Raw genomic sequence first — 18,903 nt, forward strand, 5'->3', positions numbered from 1 at the left:
TTGAAAGCCAGTGCTGTATAAGAACAGAGGCAGTTGAACAGCTACTTGACCAATAATAACATAAAAAAATGATATTCTTATCCTTTTAAGGTAAACTTGTCGTTAGAGGGTGGTAATCTTTAAAAGTATATCGAACAATTATTGTAGACCATTGAAATGAAAATATCCTCTATGACTGATAGTCATCCATTAGCGGTATCGAACCAGTGCTGCAAAACAAAACTGAAATTGAGGGTAAGTAAATAGCTCTTGTCTACCCTAAGTTATTGACAAACCAATAAACCATCGATTCTTGCGTATTCACTTACCAATGAATGCTACCAAATATAAGTGTGAAAAGTTAATAGGTTTTCAGAGCAGAAAGTAGTCTCTCTTCATATACATTGTAATAGCATCTTACTTGCTTTTCATTTAAAGTTTGAGCGTGTATTCATGGGCAGGAAACCCTTATTCTGTCTAGTTACTTTTGGAGTTCGTTCACCTTCCTCAGTTTTGTTATCTTAATTTGTATCTTATTGATCGTTTTTTTCCCCAGAAAAGTAATTGCAAGAGACAATGAAGTACCACAATCCTGATAAAACGGTAACAATGGACATCATGGAAGACAAAAAGTGTCTCTTAAATTAAATGCTGCCTCCAATCTATCTGACACTTCTGGGTGATAGCTGTGTATTACATACCCCTTATTCATACAGAAGCAAAGCCTAAAATAATATATTAAAAGAAGCAAAGGAGATTCTTAGAAAAAATGAAAAGAAGCTAGCTCTAACTACCCATTCCGCTATACAGATGATTGCCTGACACTTTAAAAGCCAAATACTTGTATCTATGTTGAACTCATCTATTAAATCGAACTTGAAATAATGGATACTACAGATACAGTTTAGTCTGCCTTATATTTTGACTTACATCTAGAAATTGACATTGAATGTCGATCAGGGGGAAAAAAGTCATTAAACTCAATTGTGAACTTTCCATTTCTAAGTAATAGAATTCATCAGCGCTTGTATATGGATTATATATATCTCCCAGTTAATAGTGGGCTGTGGTACACAAGAAGATAGCTACTGAACCAAAATTTCCTAGTGGTTAAGTTGGAATCATGAAAATTTTACGGATGTCATCACGTGTTGTTTGGTCGTTATTAAATATCTGTTTCACAGATCACGACGGATATGTTCCAATTGTTATGACTACCATGGCGGGACCTTTCACCAGAATTCTACTTACCTGCTTTCTTTTCCGGAGAACCTCAGATCATCCTATTTTTTAATCGGGTTCTTATTGCTCTGTATTTAGATTTCTATCTTGTTTTTGTATACTGTTGTTTGCCTTTTCGTTGATTTTATTGTTTTTTCATTGCATTGTCAGTTTCTTTTCAACATTAGTTTCAGTTTTTTTTTTATTTCAAGAATATCGAATATTCTTTTTCCGTATCAGTAACTGCTTTATCTTTATCTAATCTAACTTATGATATATTTACCTTATATATATATCTGGTAAGGGTCGATATTGGCCTCAAATTTCAGATTCATCTAACGAAAGATTTTGAACACTTTTTAAACACTTAAGTGTCTATTTTAATTGATTTGATTACTTTTCGTGAACAATGGTAACTGATTTAGTCCTTAAAAACGCTCCGATTCAAGCTTAAATATGAAAAATCTATCAAATATGCCAAAAAGTCACTTTTCAGATGGTTTTTGTCAAAAATGAAAGTGGCCGCATCCGTGTTCATCCTAAACCTTTATATATGTTATGTATTATCAAATACAACTTGCATTTCAATATTTTGAATGAACACGAATGCGGCCACTTTCATTTAAGACGAAAACCGTCAAAAATTTAACTAAAATGCTAAAATTGTGAATATTTCAGTAATTTAGCATGACTTAATGAAGCTTGTACCCGATATATGTACATTGTATTGTCAAAATGAGCCTATATTTATGTAGCAGAAGCATTCTACTTTCCAATACATATCGAAAAGATTACAATTTCACAATTTTGTAAAACTGCTATGTTTTTGGGCCAAAAAGGGGTCTTACTGAACCTACTCCTTTGACCTTTTCCCGAATATGACTATAATACCGAGTGTGAATTTGCATTGCTATTTGATGTGTCTCTGTATTTATTTTTGATGTTTCTGTTAAGGTTTCTGTTGGATAATGTGTTATGTCTTATCGTTTGTAATCCATATATATGTTGTGTACATTATTCAGTGTATGTATTTTTGAAATGTAAACTTTGTTTTTTTTTTCTTTTCTAAGTGTGTATTAGTATTATTTTTCAAATGTAAGAAGATTACAAACAAAAGACGGACCAAAGTAACAACATAAGATAACATGACACCTTGATCATATTCAGCTTGTTGCCAAAAAATATGGACTACTGGTGCAAAGTGACAAAGTCATTTTTTTCTGCTACATTCAAAAATTCATTTTTTTTTGTCACTGGTGCAAAATGACAAAGTGATTTTTTTATGGAAATATTCTTTATAAAGCACAAAAATGTAAGTAAATGTAAATTCACCTCAGAAGCTAACAAAACTTTTAGATAGACTTATAAGAAGGGATATAGTTACGATACTGTTGTCAGGTCATTAAAGATTGCATATTTTGGTGTTAATATTGATTCACTTATAGGGTCTTTGCATCGGAACTAAACACATTAATTTAAAAAAAAACAGTTGTTGGCATGACACGGGTTATATATGTTCTCATATATGTTATGATGATATGATACTAAACCCCTTATGGGAAGGATTGTGCCTGATATACATATGATGAAGACATAATCTTTCAATCAGTTTAATTTAAGTCTGGAGCTGGCATGTCAGTTGACTGCTAGTAGTCTGTTGTTATTTATGTATTATTGTCATTTTACATTTGTTTATTTTCTTTTGTTACATCTTCTGACATCAGACTCGGACTTTTCTTGAACTGAATTTTCATGTGCGTATTGTTATGCGTTTTCTTTTATACATTGGCTAGAGGTATAGGGGGAGTTGAGATCTCATAAACATGTTTAAACCCGCCGCATTTTTGCGCCTGTCCCAAGTCAGGAGCCTCTGGCCTTTGTTAGTCTTGTATTATTTTTAATTTTAGTTTCTTGTGTACAATTTGGAGTTTAGTATGGCGTTCATTATCACTGAACTAGTATATATTTGTTTAGAATTCAACTCATTAAGCCAATCATGATTTCAACTTTTATTCCTATTTTATATCAATTTTCAGCAATATTCAGCACAACTCCTTTGATATTCCTACGTCCATCGGACCTCTGTCTACTCTTTGCACTGGTATTATAAAATTGTCTCCAATTTCTTAATCGTTTAATCATCTTTTGAAATGTGCTGTTATTACCGAAGGGTAAGGTTCATCAACTGTACAAGAATACAAAATTTCGGACCCTTTGTGAATGAGTTTTTCTGCTACATTCAAAACACCATACAGCCGTAAGAAATATTTTCAAAGTGCTTAATTTGGCTTCCTATATATTACCAATTTTCTCTCTGTATCTCTGTATCTTACGTGTGTGAGTACTGAATTGTTAGAAGATTTACTGTAATACCACAAGTTAATTATGTTATCATATTATATTTTTTCTACTGTACACTGTTTTGCAACTTTACACCTTAGTTTTGACTTTTTTTTTGAAATTGTGCTTATGTATTTGTTATACAAAAAGTACACATATGTTGAAAGTTTATATCTTTTGACCTTAGTCATACGTTATTTGTATTATTTGTTTAAAGGAAAACGAGTAATTTGTTGAGATCATAAAATAGGCCAATGTAGAATAATGATTTGTACAAGTTATTAACTTTTCTCAGTAAAAATTGTACGAGTAATTACTTGTACAATTGTATTTGTACAGGTAATAACTTGTATAATGGCCTCATACAAGTAATTACTTGTATAAAATGTTTGTACAAGTCCTAACCTGTACAAAATAACAACATGTACACGACATATAAATAAAATTTCCTTTCAATACCATCATTGTCACGAAAATTGTTTGGACTGGTATTGTGAAAATTTTTGTATAAATTCGTCGTTGATGGAAGATGTTCGTTGTTCTTCTGCGGTTTGCATGTTGTGTCGTCTATTATATTGTTTGTTTTCTTGCGTTCGCTGTGATGATTTTTTTCATCTCGTGTTTGTGCTGTATTTCTGGCACGTAGTGTTGTCATTTTAGCGATACTGTTTAACACTGTCATATAAGCGGAAGGTTCGACTAACCATAAAACTAGAATCAACCCATCATTTTTTTCTGAAAATGTACTGTACCAAGTCAGCATTACGGCAGTTGTTTTCAAATAGTTCGTTTCTATGCATGTTGGTGTATATTTTTGTTGCACTTCAGTGTGCCTGTTGTTCCTTTGTTTTCCGCTTATTGTTGATGTGTTTTTCTTGGGTTTAGTTTGTAACCCTGATTTGTTTTCTCTCAATCGATTTATGACTTTTGAAAACCGGTATACAACTGTTCTAGTTTGTAGTAGTCTATCTGTGTTAAGATGAACTTATGGAACAGACCTTATACTTTCGGAAGAATCACTAATATGAAGTTTATTGGAATAACTAAGATATAAGCACTTATTTTTATAAAGGTTATTGACGGGACATCATCATCATATTTGAAGGTGAAAAAAATGAACTTTTTAAATTTGCAAGGTATATTGAAATATATAACATTTAAGGGAGTTATGTCTTAACTTATCAAAAGATGACTGTTTTTTGGATTTTCTATCGTTGGAAATCTCTCTCATTGACATATAATACCACCAGTCCGCTGCCTTTAAGTTTAAAATTATTTTATTCAATATACCATGGCTTTTAAATGAACACACATAGATAAAACATGTCACATGCATTATCATAAATAACTGGTCTGGTCCGAAGCGTCTCACTTCGCCCTTGATATTTTAAAAACATTTAGTTTGAAATTGAAGTTATAACACAACAATTTAAAATAATCCAAGGCAAGAATATTTAGTTTGAAGATTATATAAATTTAAGGGAATAAATTCGGCGAAGAATTTCAATATCAAGCACGGGAATTTTCCTGAAAGAAAATGCTTTGAACAAATAATTTTAATAAGCAACAAAGACTACATATTCAGTTTAACTGCGGACACTGATTAAATCCTTGGTTCTGTCGTTTGCATCTCACGCTGTCAACCGGTTCACAAATACCTACAATGAAGACACGAATGATAATGTTATAAACTTAAACTGATAAATCATTAAATATAATAGAGTCATGTATTAAAACAACATTTTTTTTTGTAACTGAAATATAACTGAAACTGATTCCATGATAATGTAACAGTTTTTTGTTTTAATTCAAACATAATGATACGTTTTCTCTCTATGTTCATTTTTCATTTAAAGTATCAGATACATGATTTTTTATCAGGTGTTTATGGTTTGAAACTAACTGTCATTGCCTGTGTGAACTCCCAGATCTTTACTGATTTTTATCCTGTAATTCAGTGGCTGTCGTTTGTTGCTGTATATCATATCTATTCTTCGTTCATTGTTTTGTACATAAATCAGGCTATTAGTCGTTTGTTGCTAAACATTATATTTGTTCTTTGGTCATTGTTTTGTATATATATTGATCAGGCTGTCAGTCGTTTGTTGCTGTATATCATATGTTATCTTCGTTCAATTGTGTGTACATATATCAGGCTTCTTAGTCGTTTGTTGTATATCATATTGTGTTTTTTTGTTCATTGCTTTGTACATAAATCAGGTTGTTAGTTTTCTCGTTTGAATTGGTTTACATTTTTCATTATGGGGTCCTTTAATAACTGATAATGTGGTATAAATTTTGCTCTTTTTAAAGATCGTACGGTGACGTATAGGCGTCATTAACTTTTATGTCTCTGGTGGGGATTTGTCTGATTTGAAATCATACCACATATTTTTTTAAGCTGTTTACTATACCATATGTTCAAAAAAAAATTTTAAAAATAGCAGTATAAAAAATATTTGTACCTGGATGATTTTTTGCTGGTACTTTGGGTTCTTTTCCTGGCGTCCAAACACAGCTTGGATCTCCTAGCTCTTCTCCATTTGTTTTACCATCACCATCCGAATCAAGATTGCATAATTCAATTGTCCATGTCTTGTTAGAATTCTTAAAATCCTGAAATAAATTCTCTCTATATTCTATGGAATCTTTCATGAATTAAAATCTGAAGTTCAAAATTCAGATTAAAAATTTTCAAATGTGAACGTGAATAGCTGAGTAAGACAAACTATTACTAGAGCTCTTTTTTGATTTACTCCTTTGAAAATATTGAAGTTTTTAATTTTGGATATCTAACTCAGGGTCATGGTACAATATAAAAACAAAAAAATCAAAGTATTTATCAATTTTATCTTATATTACTAGTTTAAGACAGAGGATGATAAGAGTGCTTCAAGTTATAATATACTTTTTTTACTGGAATATCTAAAACACTAAAGATAAAGTTTCAAATATGTCATGATACATTGGAATATGGTCATCATAAATACAAATCATGATTTTTTTTTCTTCATTATTATGATAGGGTAGTTTGTCTCCGTTAGTGTTTTCTTTAAACGAACTGATTTTCTTTAAAACTAAGCGCACAGCATTACGAAGGAAGTTGGATCTTTTTGACCGATACAGCAAATTTTTTTCACAGATTTTGAAGTAGAACTACATTTAATTGTACTATCCGATACAAGATCTTTCACGATGCGATCCGCAATACTTGACAACCAATAGTTAATATTTTACGATAAATTTCTCAATATACCGCAAGACGTCCATATCTTTGGGACTAGCAGTTTACTAACAGAAGCAAAAATCCAGCGCTTGAAAAAAAAAATAACACTTGTTATGTAGGTGCAGCCGGTGGTCTTTTCTGGATGTTACAGCACATTGGTTTGAGTGTAAAGGTAAAGTTAATATCTTTGGTTAGCTTGCTTGCTTGCTACCTGAACCACGAAAAATATTTTACCTAAGGTGCTGTTTTCTTTTGGGTGAAGTGAACCATCGCAGAAGATGGTAACAAAAACTTGAATTTTATTTTATACTGTCCACTAAGATACACTGTTAAATCACTTGTTCATGCATTATTTATGACAGCTGTTATCGAAAAAAATCTATACATTTGTACAATACAACATTCTGTAGCGGTACAGAAAATTGTAAAAATCAGTTAGGAGTCAATACATATTGTTACTTGTATACTGCATTATTTTAGGTATTTAATATTTGCTAAGATATTCTGGACGAGGATAATCCATACAGAATAACTGACAACACAAAAAGAACAATAATAGAAACGGTAAGTTATAACGGTAATTAGAGACATTTGTATGTAAAAAGAATTAAATAATAATTTTCTTTAGATGAAAGATACCTTTCCAAAGGAACTTATTTCTACACCTCCATGAGTGTTGTTAAAATGTCCTACTGCTTTCCAAATACTCTTCTGAATTTCAGTACATGGATTTGGAACACGATTTCCATTAGGTATTCTTTTCTGATATTCTTCATGACAGTATACATTAACAATTACAATACAAAGCGTCAATATTTGGACTACAAACGTCATCTGAAAATACATAACACCTTTTAAGTTTTTGTAGAACAAGAAAATATAAAAAGCAAATTATTCTTTTATCCCGCTCATAAAAAAATAATTCTGAATTCTACGAAAAAGTATTTTTCGTGGTGATCATTCCGATGATTTGTTTGTACAGATTTTACATTTCAGGACTATATCTGAATGAACGGACAGTATACTTTGGACGACCCATTTGAAGTAGTAAAAAGTAAAATCACAAAAATACTGAACTCAGAGGAAAATCAAATCGGAAAGTCCCTAATCACATGGCAAAATCAAATGACAAAACACATAAAAAACGAATGGACAACAACTGTCATATTTCGGACTTCAGTGACAACTCTATAACATATGATTCATCGGATCACCAGCAGTGATAGTGATACATGGCTCTGTAAATTCTGTATATACAACTCGTCTTAACATAAGACCAACAATGTTTGATCTATAAATTTGCTTTCGGAAAAGATTGATTTGAATTATTTTACATCAAAATCATACTAATAAGGGATATTAGTTACATTTGTTCATTTCATTATTTTTTTGTCATGTTCTTACCCTTTAGATTTGTTTAATTATATTTTGTAGTGTACTCTATCATAATTCTATGATTCATCGCCCCGTAATATTTCTCGCTCTATTATTAGTATTCAGTCATTTTATATATATATAAGGGCCAGGGAAGAACAAACAATTTGTTCCCGAAAATTTACAAATCTTACGTTGTCAGGCTGTTATTTAGACGAATGGTATATGCAGAATGTGGTTCATGCTTATATCACATTCACTTGGGATCCGATGGATAAAATCTGTCTCAGAGTCGTCACTGGTTCAGATGTACTCATAATATAATTATTTCTGTGACTGCGTCTCTCATTAATTTGAAGGATCCTTTCAAAATTTGATGACTATGTAGAACGCATCTATCCCATCGAACTAGAGATAAAGGATACTACAGATACAGTTAAGTCGGCCTCATATCTTGACCTACATCTAAAAACTAACAATGAGGGTCGGTTGAAAACAAAACTTTACGACAAAAGAGATGATTTCAGCTTTCCAATTGTGAACTTTCCATTTATAAGTAGCAACATTCCAGCAGCACCTGCATACTGGGTATATATCTCCCAATTGATACGATATTCCCGTGCTTGCATGTCCTATTATGATTTTTTTGATAGAGGGTTGCTGCTCACAAGGAAGCTATTAAACCAAGAGTTCCAAATGGTGAAGTTGAAATCATCGCTTCATAAATTTTACGGACGACATCACGAGTTGGTTGACCGTTATGGAATAACCGTTTCACAAATGATATCGGATATGTTCCTTACGTCGTAACTACAATCCCCTTCCCTTTCATGAATGTGACCTACCGAATTAAACTATTTACCGGATTTGTTATCACATAAGCAACACCACGGGTTCCACATGTGGAGCAGGATCTGCTTACCCTTCCGGAGCACCTGATATCACCCCTAGTTTTTTGGTGGGGTTCGTGTTGTTTATTCTTCAGTTTTCTATGTTGTGTCATGTGTACTATTGTTTGTCTTTTTTGTCTTTCTCATTTTTAGTCATGGCGTTGTCAGTTTATTTCCGATGTATGAGTTTGACTGTCCCTTTGGTATCTTTCGTCCCTCTTTTACAATAAACAGTTAAGCTGATCGGTGAAAATTCTATCGTCATGTTTTATATATCATGTACTGTGTTTCGACGCGATATTAAAGCTGACTAGGAAAGATTACACACGGCCATCGAAAGCTAGATTTTTGTAGAGCCTAGGTGGTCGAATGGTCTAGCGCGTCGGTCACAGCGCAAGACAAATAGTCATGTGTTAGCAAGGACACGTTTATTTATTTAAATTTAAGTCACGAAAAAGTTTTTTCATCATTATCATTTTTTTTTTTTTGTATTTCTGAGCAATTTTGTTGGTAATTACATGTCACACCGAATAACTTCTTGTTTATTTTATAATTACCTAGTGAAAATGACTTGCGGTACACGGCATCACCAAGCGTTGAAACAAATTTGTATGACTATTATGTCATTTGTGTGGTTTAATGATATAAGTAAATTAATTAGATACTAGATATAAATTGACAATGTACTTTTATTCACAAAAGGCTAAAGTAAAAGAAATGTCAAACATGAATAATAAATAATAACACCAGTAAATAAATACAAAACATAAAAAGAAAAGGAAGTGAAAATTAATCAAATATTTATATACAATTTATACATACACTACAGTCTAAAATAGCGGACCAGGTATCTATGTTTAACGTACAGAATAAAATGTCTCATTAAGAAATCAGTAATTTGTAAGATATCATAATTTTTATTTTGAAAAGTGTTTTATAGATTTGCTCTACGGATTCAAATTTCTCTCATCTAATTAAAACCTTAAAAGAACTGGTAAAATAGCCACAAAAATACTTTTAGATGTCTGATGAAAAGTTATCAATGTGGATAAGATGGCCTCGGAGCAGATCTAATTTTGCAAGAAGAGGAGCTATGTGTTAACAAAGGAGGTCGAAAGATACCAGAGAGACAGTCAAACTCATATATTGAAAATAAACTGACAATGCCGTGGCTAAAAACACAAAAAGACAAACAGACAAATAATAGTCCACAAGACAAAATATGGAAAACCCACAAAACCGGGGGTGATCTCAGATGCTCCGGAAGGGTAAGCAGATCCTGCTGGCACCTGTCGTCAAATATAACATATGTCAAATTCAACATATTTATGTAGTCTAATTAAGTGATATCGCATCGCAACTTACATTTCGGCTCTAAATGGTTCAGAAATGGGATATTTTGTGTAGAATGGTAATGGTGGTATATTTCTTTTTATTAAATTGACAACCTTTTTGTAGAAGTCATTGCCGGTGGACGTTTTGTTCCCGATGGTTTCAACAGCCTAGTAATTACAACGTTTTTGTTATACGCATGAAATATTACTGAAATGTGTATATTTACACTAACAGTCACTTACTGTTTACAAAATATGATTTGTTATCGAAAAATACCACTTACGTCACAGTAGCCAAATTGCACCAAGTACCAGAACTATTTAGCAAAAAATACATTCAAATATTCAAAAACGTTTAAAGTATAAATAAACAGATAAAGAAGCATTCACGGGGAAAATTAAAATCTGCGGAATCGTCTCATGCGTAAACTTTACGAACCAAACTTCCGTTGCTCGCTTTTTTCAGATGTGAATTTCAGTAATTTGGGTACTGTACATTTCAGATTCATGGATTGTTTGGAGGTAAATTCAAACCCATTTTTCTATGCTTCAGTATGGATTCATATTAAAATTGGTAAATAAGAATATAAGATCACCCAATACACTATCAACGGAACACCTCCACATTAGAGCGTGAACAAAGGAGCTAAGTGGTGATTGATAGAAGGGCTTTGGAGATGGATTGGCCATGTACTAATAAGGTTGCACTGACATGGAAGAAAAAGGAAAGTTGGGCGTCATAAAACCACATTGAAACAAAATATAAAGACATAGCAAAATCACTCGGATGGAACAGCAGGGCCACAGCAAGAACAGCAGCTAAAAGTCGTGTAAAATAGTAAAAATATGTATCAGGGCCGGCATGATGAGGAAAGGTTAGTTGAGGTGATACCTACATAGCAAACACAAAATGGACACTTTTGTCTGGAGCAGAAATAAACGTATCTCAAATAAACTGTCATAATAGGTGCAATTTTGGGTACGCTCACTTTAGCTATCTGATCAATACTGAGTTCTTGAATTTGAACACCGTTTGTCAGGTCGGCTACAATCTTTTAGAATTGACCAAAACTGAAGAAAATTGTGGATTAAACCTTGCTTTATAGCTAGCTTAACCTCTCACTAATATGATAGTCCAAATTTACCACACAAGAAAATGTCAGTACCAAGTCAGGAACATGGCCGTAGTTTTTCATTCGTTAGATGTGTTTGTGTTTTTAGTTTTACAATTTGATTATGGATTTTCCCTTTTTAATTATCCGCTGGGTTCAGTATTTTTGTGATTTTACTTTTTTTGCGCAGAAAGAATCACCAACATAGACAGGGAAATAACAGTGTTTGTCAATACTAAAATATTGTAGTCGACCGCACACGCGGTGTTGATTTCAAAATCTATAGAATATTACTGAAATCTGAAATAGATCTATATTAATTTGCATTATATTTGACAGCATCAATGTTGCTATGTTTTTTCGACTTGACCAAATCACTTCTGATCATTAAAAATATTGTCCTTGCTTTTTGAAGAGCTAATGACATAACATCTTTAAATAACTTATATTAGCCGTAAAACATCTGAAAATAAATACATTTTAAATACTAGGGCAATAATTGTGGTCTTGGTCAATTTAATAATTCTCGGCCTAGATTTAAAAATAGTTCTACATTGTTCTGAAGGGAATACTAGACTCGCGGAAATAAATAAAACAAAATGGCAAATAACGCATCAAATTTCAAAAGACCACTTCGGGTTTGTCCTTCACCGGAAAAAATCGTCCATTATGCGCGCCTTTATAACGTCATTTACCAGAAAGAGGGGATCGCCTGTATCTTTGCACTATTAATGTTCATCAAGCGTCTTAGTGATCGTCATTGTGAAGGATAAACTAGAAATAATGTTAGTTCCATAGATACTTAATCACAATTCCCTAATGACAGCAGTGATGATGGTCAATTATGAGAATTCAATTAGCCAATACTTCGTACAATATAGCATCATCCAACCACTTGCTCAACATTGGAACGGAGGTGAAGACGCCCCTAAACGCACGAAAGATGTCCACTAAAAACAAAGTTTTTGATGGACTGCACCGAACTCGAAAGTTGTCTATTGGTTTGTATGTCAGGCCGTTTAAATGCTTCAAATATTAGATTCTGAATCTTGAAGCGTACAAAATGCATACATTATTTCATTTAAAAAAATCGATATACCTCCAAAATATGCTTACCACTCCTCAGGTTTAAAAGCTTAAAAATTCAGCATTATGCTAATTATTATCGTTTTGTGTTGTGCGTACCCTTTTCCATTTTACAGTTCACTTTCGAAATTATAAGGTGCAAAATAACACAAAAGTCGCATGCACAATATGAAATCGTTACTACTTACCTTGTGTGCACTTGTATGGAGTGTAATAGAAAACTAAACTGTCAGGTAAACTAATATTAATTTAATTTGGAAACTAATTACGTAAGTTTTTTTTTCAAATGATTAAGTATATAAACAACAACAAAAAACAGCAAACATCTCTTTGTAATGTATGCATAACATATAATTGAACATAACGTCATTGTGTAGTTATTCTTTAGCTTAGTTAAGGACAATACAGATCTTACAGACATCATGTGTAAACGTTGAAGACTAGTGAAAAATGGGTCTTTCAACTATTTTCATGTGTAAAATGCAGTGCTTCCTTGTGCATTTTACATTATATTTTCCGTGTGCATACGGTAGTGTCTGAGGAAGAACGAAAAGGAGGAATAATTATCCCCTTACTTCACATTCCTTTATAAAGATGATGTCATCTCATTAGGTAATTCAAAGTTTAGTGATAATGCTGAATGCATCTATCCAACCAAACTTGAAATAAAAAAATACAACAGATCCAGTTACGTTACGCCTGGCTCATATCTCGACAATGAGTGTCGATTGAGAACAAAATTTTACGAAAAGAGAGATGATTTCAAATACCCTTCCCATTTCTATGTAGCAACATTCCGCAAGCCCCTGTATATGAAGTATACATCTCCAAGTTGATACAATATTCAAGAGCTTTCATTTCCTATTATCATTTCCTTGATGGACGATTGATGTTTACAAGTAGTTCTAAATTGTAAAGTTGTAATTATCCTTTCACTTCAAACATTTTACCCAATCAAGAGTTGGTTGATCGTAATGAAATATTTGTTTCACAGTTAGACGAATATGATCAAATGTTGTTACCACAGTCCCGTTTTCTTCTCAAATATGGGACTAATCACGGACTGAATAGTTATACGAGCAACACGACGTGTGCCAAACGTGGAGCAGGATCTGCCTATTCTTCAGGAATAAGTGAGATCCTCGTTTTTTTAAGTTGGGTTCGTAAGTCTTTTGTTTTCTGTGTGTGTCTTGTGTATCGTTGCTTTTCTTTTCGACGTTTTCATTTGCCATGCCATTGTCAGTTTGTTTTCCGCTTATTAGTTTGAAAATCTCTTTTGTTTATTTCACCTCTATTGCAGCTTTTAAAACCTTTTTGTTTTCAATGTTGTCCCATTTTATATTTGATTTGACCTTCTCACTATCTTAGTGTCTGATGCGGAATGTGAAGCAAAACAAACATTTTCCTACTATGATAAGTCTATGATATCTTATCTTTGAACCGACTGTGCATAGCCAGTCATGGTCGTTAAACCCCATCAAGTTTAGTTTTTTTTTAGATATCAAAGTAAATCAATATCTCGAAGTGACGGCCATGTTGCATTCTAAATCAAGACCAACTTTCCCAAATTTTGGTTGATCGTAATGAAAATTTTGTTTCACAGTTAGACGAATATGATCAAATTGTTGTTACCACAGTCCCGTTTTCTTCTCGAATATGAGACTAATCACTGACTGAATACTTATTCGAGCAACACGACGTGTGCCAAACGTGGAGAAGGATCTGCCTATCCTTCAGGAATAAGTGAGATCCTCGTTTTTTTAGTTGGGTTTGTAAGTTTTTTGTTTTCTGTGTTGTGTCTTGTGTATCGTTGCTTTTCTTTTCGACGTTTTCATCATTGTCAGTTTGTTTTCCGCCTATTATGCAAACTGTTTATTAACACCCACTTATCATTTTTTTTAATATTCTCGTGAAATCAAAAAATGTAATCTCATGAAAATTACAAATTTCAAATCTCACTAAAAAAATGATTTTTATAAAGTGACTTCAAAAGATTTTTGCTACATTTTTCAAACCAATTTACTTTCAAAGTGGCAGAGCCATTTGCAAAATCTATTTTTCATTTTAAAATAAAAAAATGTTTGTCGTAAATGTACACGGACGGAGACAATGTATATGATCACGAGTCTATAGAAAAACAATACACTTTTAATGCATTTCTGTATATTTATTATTTGACAGAGTTCGTGGAGCAAGTTAAAAAAAATCAGTTATAAAACATAATACAGACAGATGTGTACATAATAAGAACTTAATAAATAATATTTTATATACAGAAAAATATTGACGTGAAAGATTTTTTTAATTGGTTTCAGACATGATCTCTATCTATAGCAACAATTTAATACTGTGAAATGCAAATTACCAAAAAGAGGAAATTGAAATACAAACTATGAATATGAAATTAAAATATAATCAACATTTTGAAAAACGATACAAAATGAAATGAATTTAAGAGTATAAATGATCAGCTATTTAAACACTGGTTAGTTTTTGGTATCTCACACAATATGTTTTACTTCTTTGCCAAAGATGAATACCAAGAGAAAGTTTTAAAGAGATTATTATGAATGACCAACGTTTAAAAAAACCTGTTTGATATTTTCCAATTTTGATGTATATAATTAGAACTTTTTTTTATAAAGAAACATAAAAATAAGGTGATAACAAAATGTAAATATTATCATACATGATCTCTCAGACTATTTAAAACAACACTTTAAGACGATGATATGGAAATCATCAAATTACAAAACACTGAAATTTGAAAGTATGATACATATATAATTAACTCAGTAAAGGATAAGGTATAATGAGGTATACAGCCTTTCGAATTGAATTTAGGAGTATAAATTATCAGCTGTTAAAATAAATCATTAGATATACGTGTATCACAATTCTTCTAATATTTCAACGATTAATGTTAACAATAAGTAAAAACGTGATTGATGTAAATTATAAAATCTTAAATGTTCAATTGGATAACCTCTAGTGTTTTTAACGCCTTAGTAAATTTTACTTTGCCTAAAGCTGTATTTAAATATTTTAAAACTATTAAAAGGCAGCAACCAAACCTCCTCCTTAAAACAGTAATAAATACTCAAAACATTATCTGATATGTATCGTTGACATACTAATTTGAAACCCTTCAAATGTGTGCATTATTTCATAATATACCTTTATAGATATTTGATAGAAAATCAACTTATTATCCATGAAGCAATCGTCTCGAGTGATTGTTCAGACTGAAATAGATGTGTTCAGACCGAAATAGATTTTGCTTCATGAGTTTTTACAGAAACCGAGGAAAGTGGTTTATTTATCTTTTTATCTAATACGCATGCTTCACTGATTTTGTATATAAGGACTTAGGACACAATATTTTGATTTGATTTCAAATGAAATTGTATTGAAATTTCAAAGTATACAATATCAATTTCAAATTAGTATTTAGATTTTTTTTTTCAATTTCGGATTACGAAAATCAAAATTTGAATGAATACTGTCGTTTTCTATGACAGCTGCTGTATCTTTGAACTTTCAATATTGGAGATTTTGTGAGAAAACCTTACGTTCCATTCCTTTTTTTGTTGTTTAGTTACTTTTTGGGGTAAACATGCATAATTACTTGAGATATAATGAACAGAAATGTATCGGCAGCTTGTATTGCTATCAAGTTTGAATTTTCTATTTCTTCTTAAAAATAACATTTATAATTTAACAGCGAAATTCTTTTCAACAAGGCATCACAACTGTTCTTTTTCATTTGAGACGCAAAGAAGAACTCTTTTATTTTAGGGCATCATCTTTCAACACAAGCCTATTTATATCGCAATAGTCGTCGAAAACGTCCGAATTTTCAAAATTAGCAATGCTGCGCAATCGAGTTTAATATAAAATCTATCTTCATTTTATAAAACTGAAAAATGAATATTTGTAAATCAAAATGTCTTGGACAACGTTGCCTGTATCATTGGATTCTCCTTTTCTATTTGCTTGTGTCGATTTTCTATCAGCAACTCATTATCCCGTCCACTATTGATTGTTTCGAAAATTACTAAAAGATATGCGACACTTATATCTCGAATTATTTAACTTTCAAAGCATATATAGCTCAAACAGGAGAAACACAACAAAGGGAATATGCTCGGGACGAAAAAGTATTTTGATTTAAACTGGCAAATATCGCAATAATTACACATATACAGTATCCCTCCATTTTCGAATTTTTTTTCTTTGCAAAGAGATGACAACCTTTACTTAAACAATATAGAGATAACAAGGGAGTGCAACAAAAGTTTTAACTTTGTTAGTGCATTGCATGATTGTAAAAATACTCAATTAATATCTCTATAGTAACAGGCTGGGATGTATTTTGTCCATTTTGAGAGGGATTTTCTCTTTGCAAAGTATATGTAAATGAATATCATATTTAAATAATGTGAATGTAAATTAAGAATAAATAATTGATAAAAATTACTTTAATATGTAAAAATCATAAAAATAAACAGCTGCGCCATGAGCGCATGATACGCCCTACGTCTTGTGTGGAAGTTTTATGCAATAATCATAAAAGTTTCTGAGAAAGTTTTAAGCAATAACCATATATTGTTTTTGAGACACGGCGGGACATGTGAAACCCCCCACCCCCTTTTTTTTACAAAAAACTAAATATCACTAAAATAAAATTTTGAATCAAAACCAAAAAGTATACAGATCTTTAGATTAATATAACAAAAAAGTGTGTAAAGTTTTAAGCAATAATAATAAATTATTTTTGAGATACAGCGCGACATGTAAAAAAAACCTCCCCTGTTTCTCCAAAATAAAATTATGAATCATCACCAAAAAGTTTACAGATCTTAAGATTAATATAACAAAGAAGTGTGTAAAGTTTTAAGCAATAATCATAAATTGTTTTTGAGATACAGCACAACATGTAAAAAAAAACTCCCCCTTTTTTACAAAATACTCTATAACTTAAAAATGAAATTTTGAATCATCACCAAAAAGTATACAGATCTTTAGATTAATATAACAAAGACATGTGTAAAGTTTTAAGCAATAATCATAAATCGTTTTTGAGATATGGCGCGACATGTAAAAACAAGAGGCTGTCACAACGACAGCAAACCGGATTTATTAACATTTATTTGTGTCCTGGCTATATCACAAAAACCATTACTGATGAATGGTGAAAGTGAAAATCGTCAATATCAAATTTGACCTCCATTTTGTCATCAGTATCAACATATTAAAATTTGAAAAGCTTAGATTGAATGGTTCATGAGTAAATGCAACAACCTGAATGGAAACGCCATTTTACGATCTTTCAAGAACCATAACTCCTGAACGGTAAAAGTCAAAATCGTCATTATTGAACTTGACCTCTATTTTGTCATCAGTAACAACATATTAAAATTTCAAAAGCTTTGGTTGAATGGTTCATGAGAAAATGCACGGACACGACGGGAAAAACCATTTTTCAATCTTTCAAGAACCATAACTCCTGAACGGTAAAAGTCAAAATCGTCATTATTGAACTTGACCTCCATTTTGTCATCAGTAACAGCATATTAAAATTTCGGAAGCTTTGGTAGAACAGTTCATGCATAAATGCACGGACACGACTGGAAACTCCATTTTTCAATCTTTCAAGAACCATAACTCCTGAACGGTAAAAGTCAAATTCGTCATTATTGAACTTGACCTCCATTCTTTCATTAGTAACAACATATTAAAATTTGGGAAGCTTTGGTAGAACAGTTCATGCGTAAATGCACGGACAACTCCATTTTTCAATCTTTCAAGAACCATAACTCCTGAACGGTAAAAGTCAAAATCGCCATTATTGAACTTGACCTTTGTATAGTTGTCAGTAATAACATATTAAAATTTTAAAAGCTTTGGGTGAACGGTTCATGAGTTAATGCACGGACAACATTTGATTGCCGCCCGCCCGCCCGCCCGCCCGACCGCCCGCCGTACATCCCCAAATCAATAACCGACATTTTTGTCACAAAAATCCGGTTAAAAACCCTCCCCCTTTTTTACAAAATACTCAATAACTCAAAAATGAAATTTTGAATCATCACCAAAAAGTATACAGATATTAAGATTAATATAACTAAGAAGTGTTTAAAGTTTTAAGCCATAATCAAGAATCGTTTTTGAGATACGGTGCGACATGTGAAAAAAACACACCCCTGTTTTAGTTACAAAGTGCCGTAACTCAAAAAGTTTTAATCTTATTTTCACCAAAAAGTATACAGATCATTTGAATATCATAAGAAACAACTATATTAAGTTTCATGAAATTTGGATAAGTCGTTCTCAAGTTA

At 31.9% G+C, this 18,903-nt stretch overlaps 1 protein-coding gene across 1 annotated transcript; it reads right to left on the bottom strand.

The window, feature by feature from the left end:
• Positions 1–5,080: 5,080 nt before the first annotated feature.
• LOC143062376 (temptin-like) lies at positions 5,081–12,795 on the bottom strand. Its single transcript, XM_076234085.1, has 4 exons — positions 12,751–12,795; positions 7,406–7,600; positions 6,006–6,156; positions 5,081–5,198 (listed from the first exon to the last, which is right to left on the bottom strand). Exons 2-4 carry the CDS (start codon positions 7,598–7,600, stop codon positions 5,122–5,124), a joined length of 423 nt encoding a protein of 140 aa, XP_076090200.1. The 5' UTR covers positions 12,751–12,795; the 3' UTR covers positions 5,081–5,121.
• Positions 12,796–18,903: the final 6,108 nt, after the last annotated feature.

Source organism: Mytilus galloprovincialis, chromosome 2 (assembly GCF_965363235.1).
Source record: "Mytilus galloprovincialis chromosome 2, xbMytGall1.hap1.1, whole genome shotgun sequence".
NCBI lineage: Eukaryota > Metazoa > Mollusca > Bivalvia > Mytilida > Mytilidae > Mytilus > Mytilus galloprovincialis.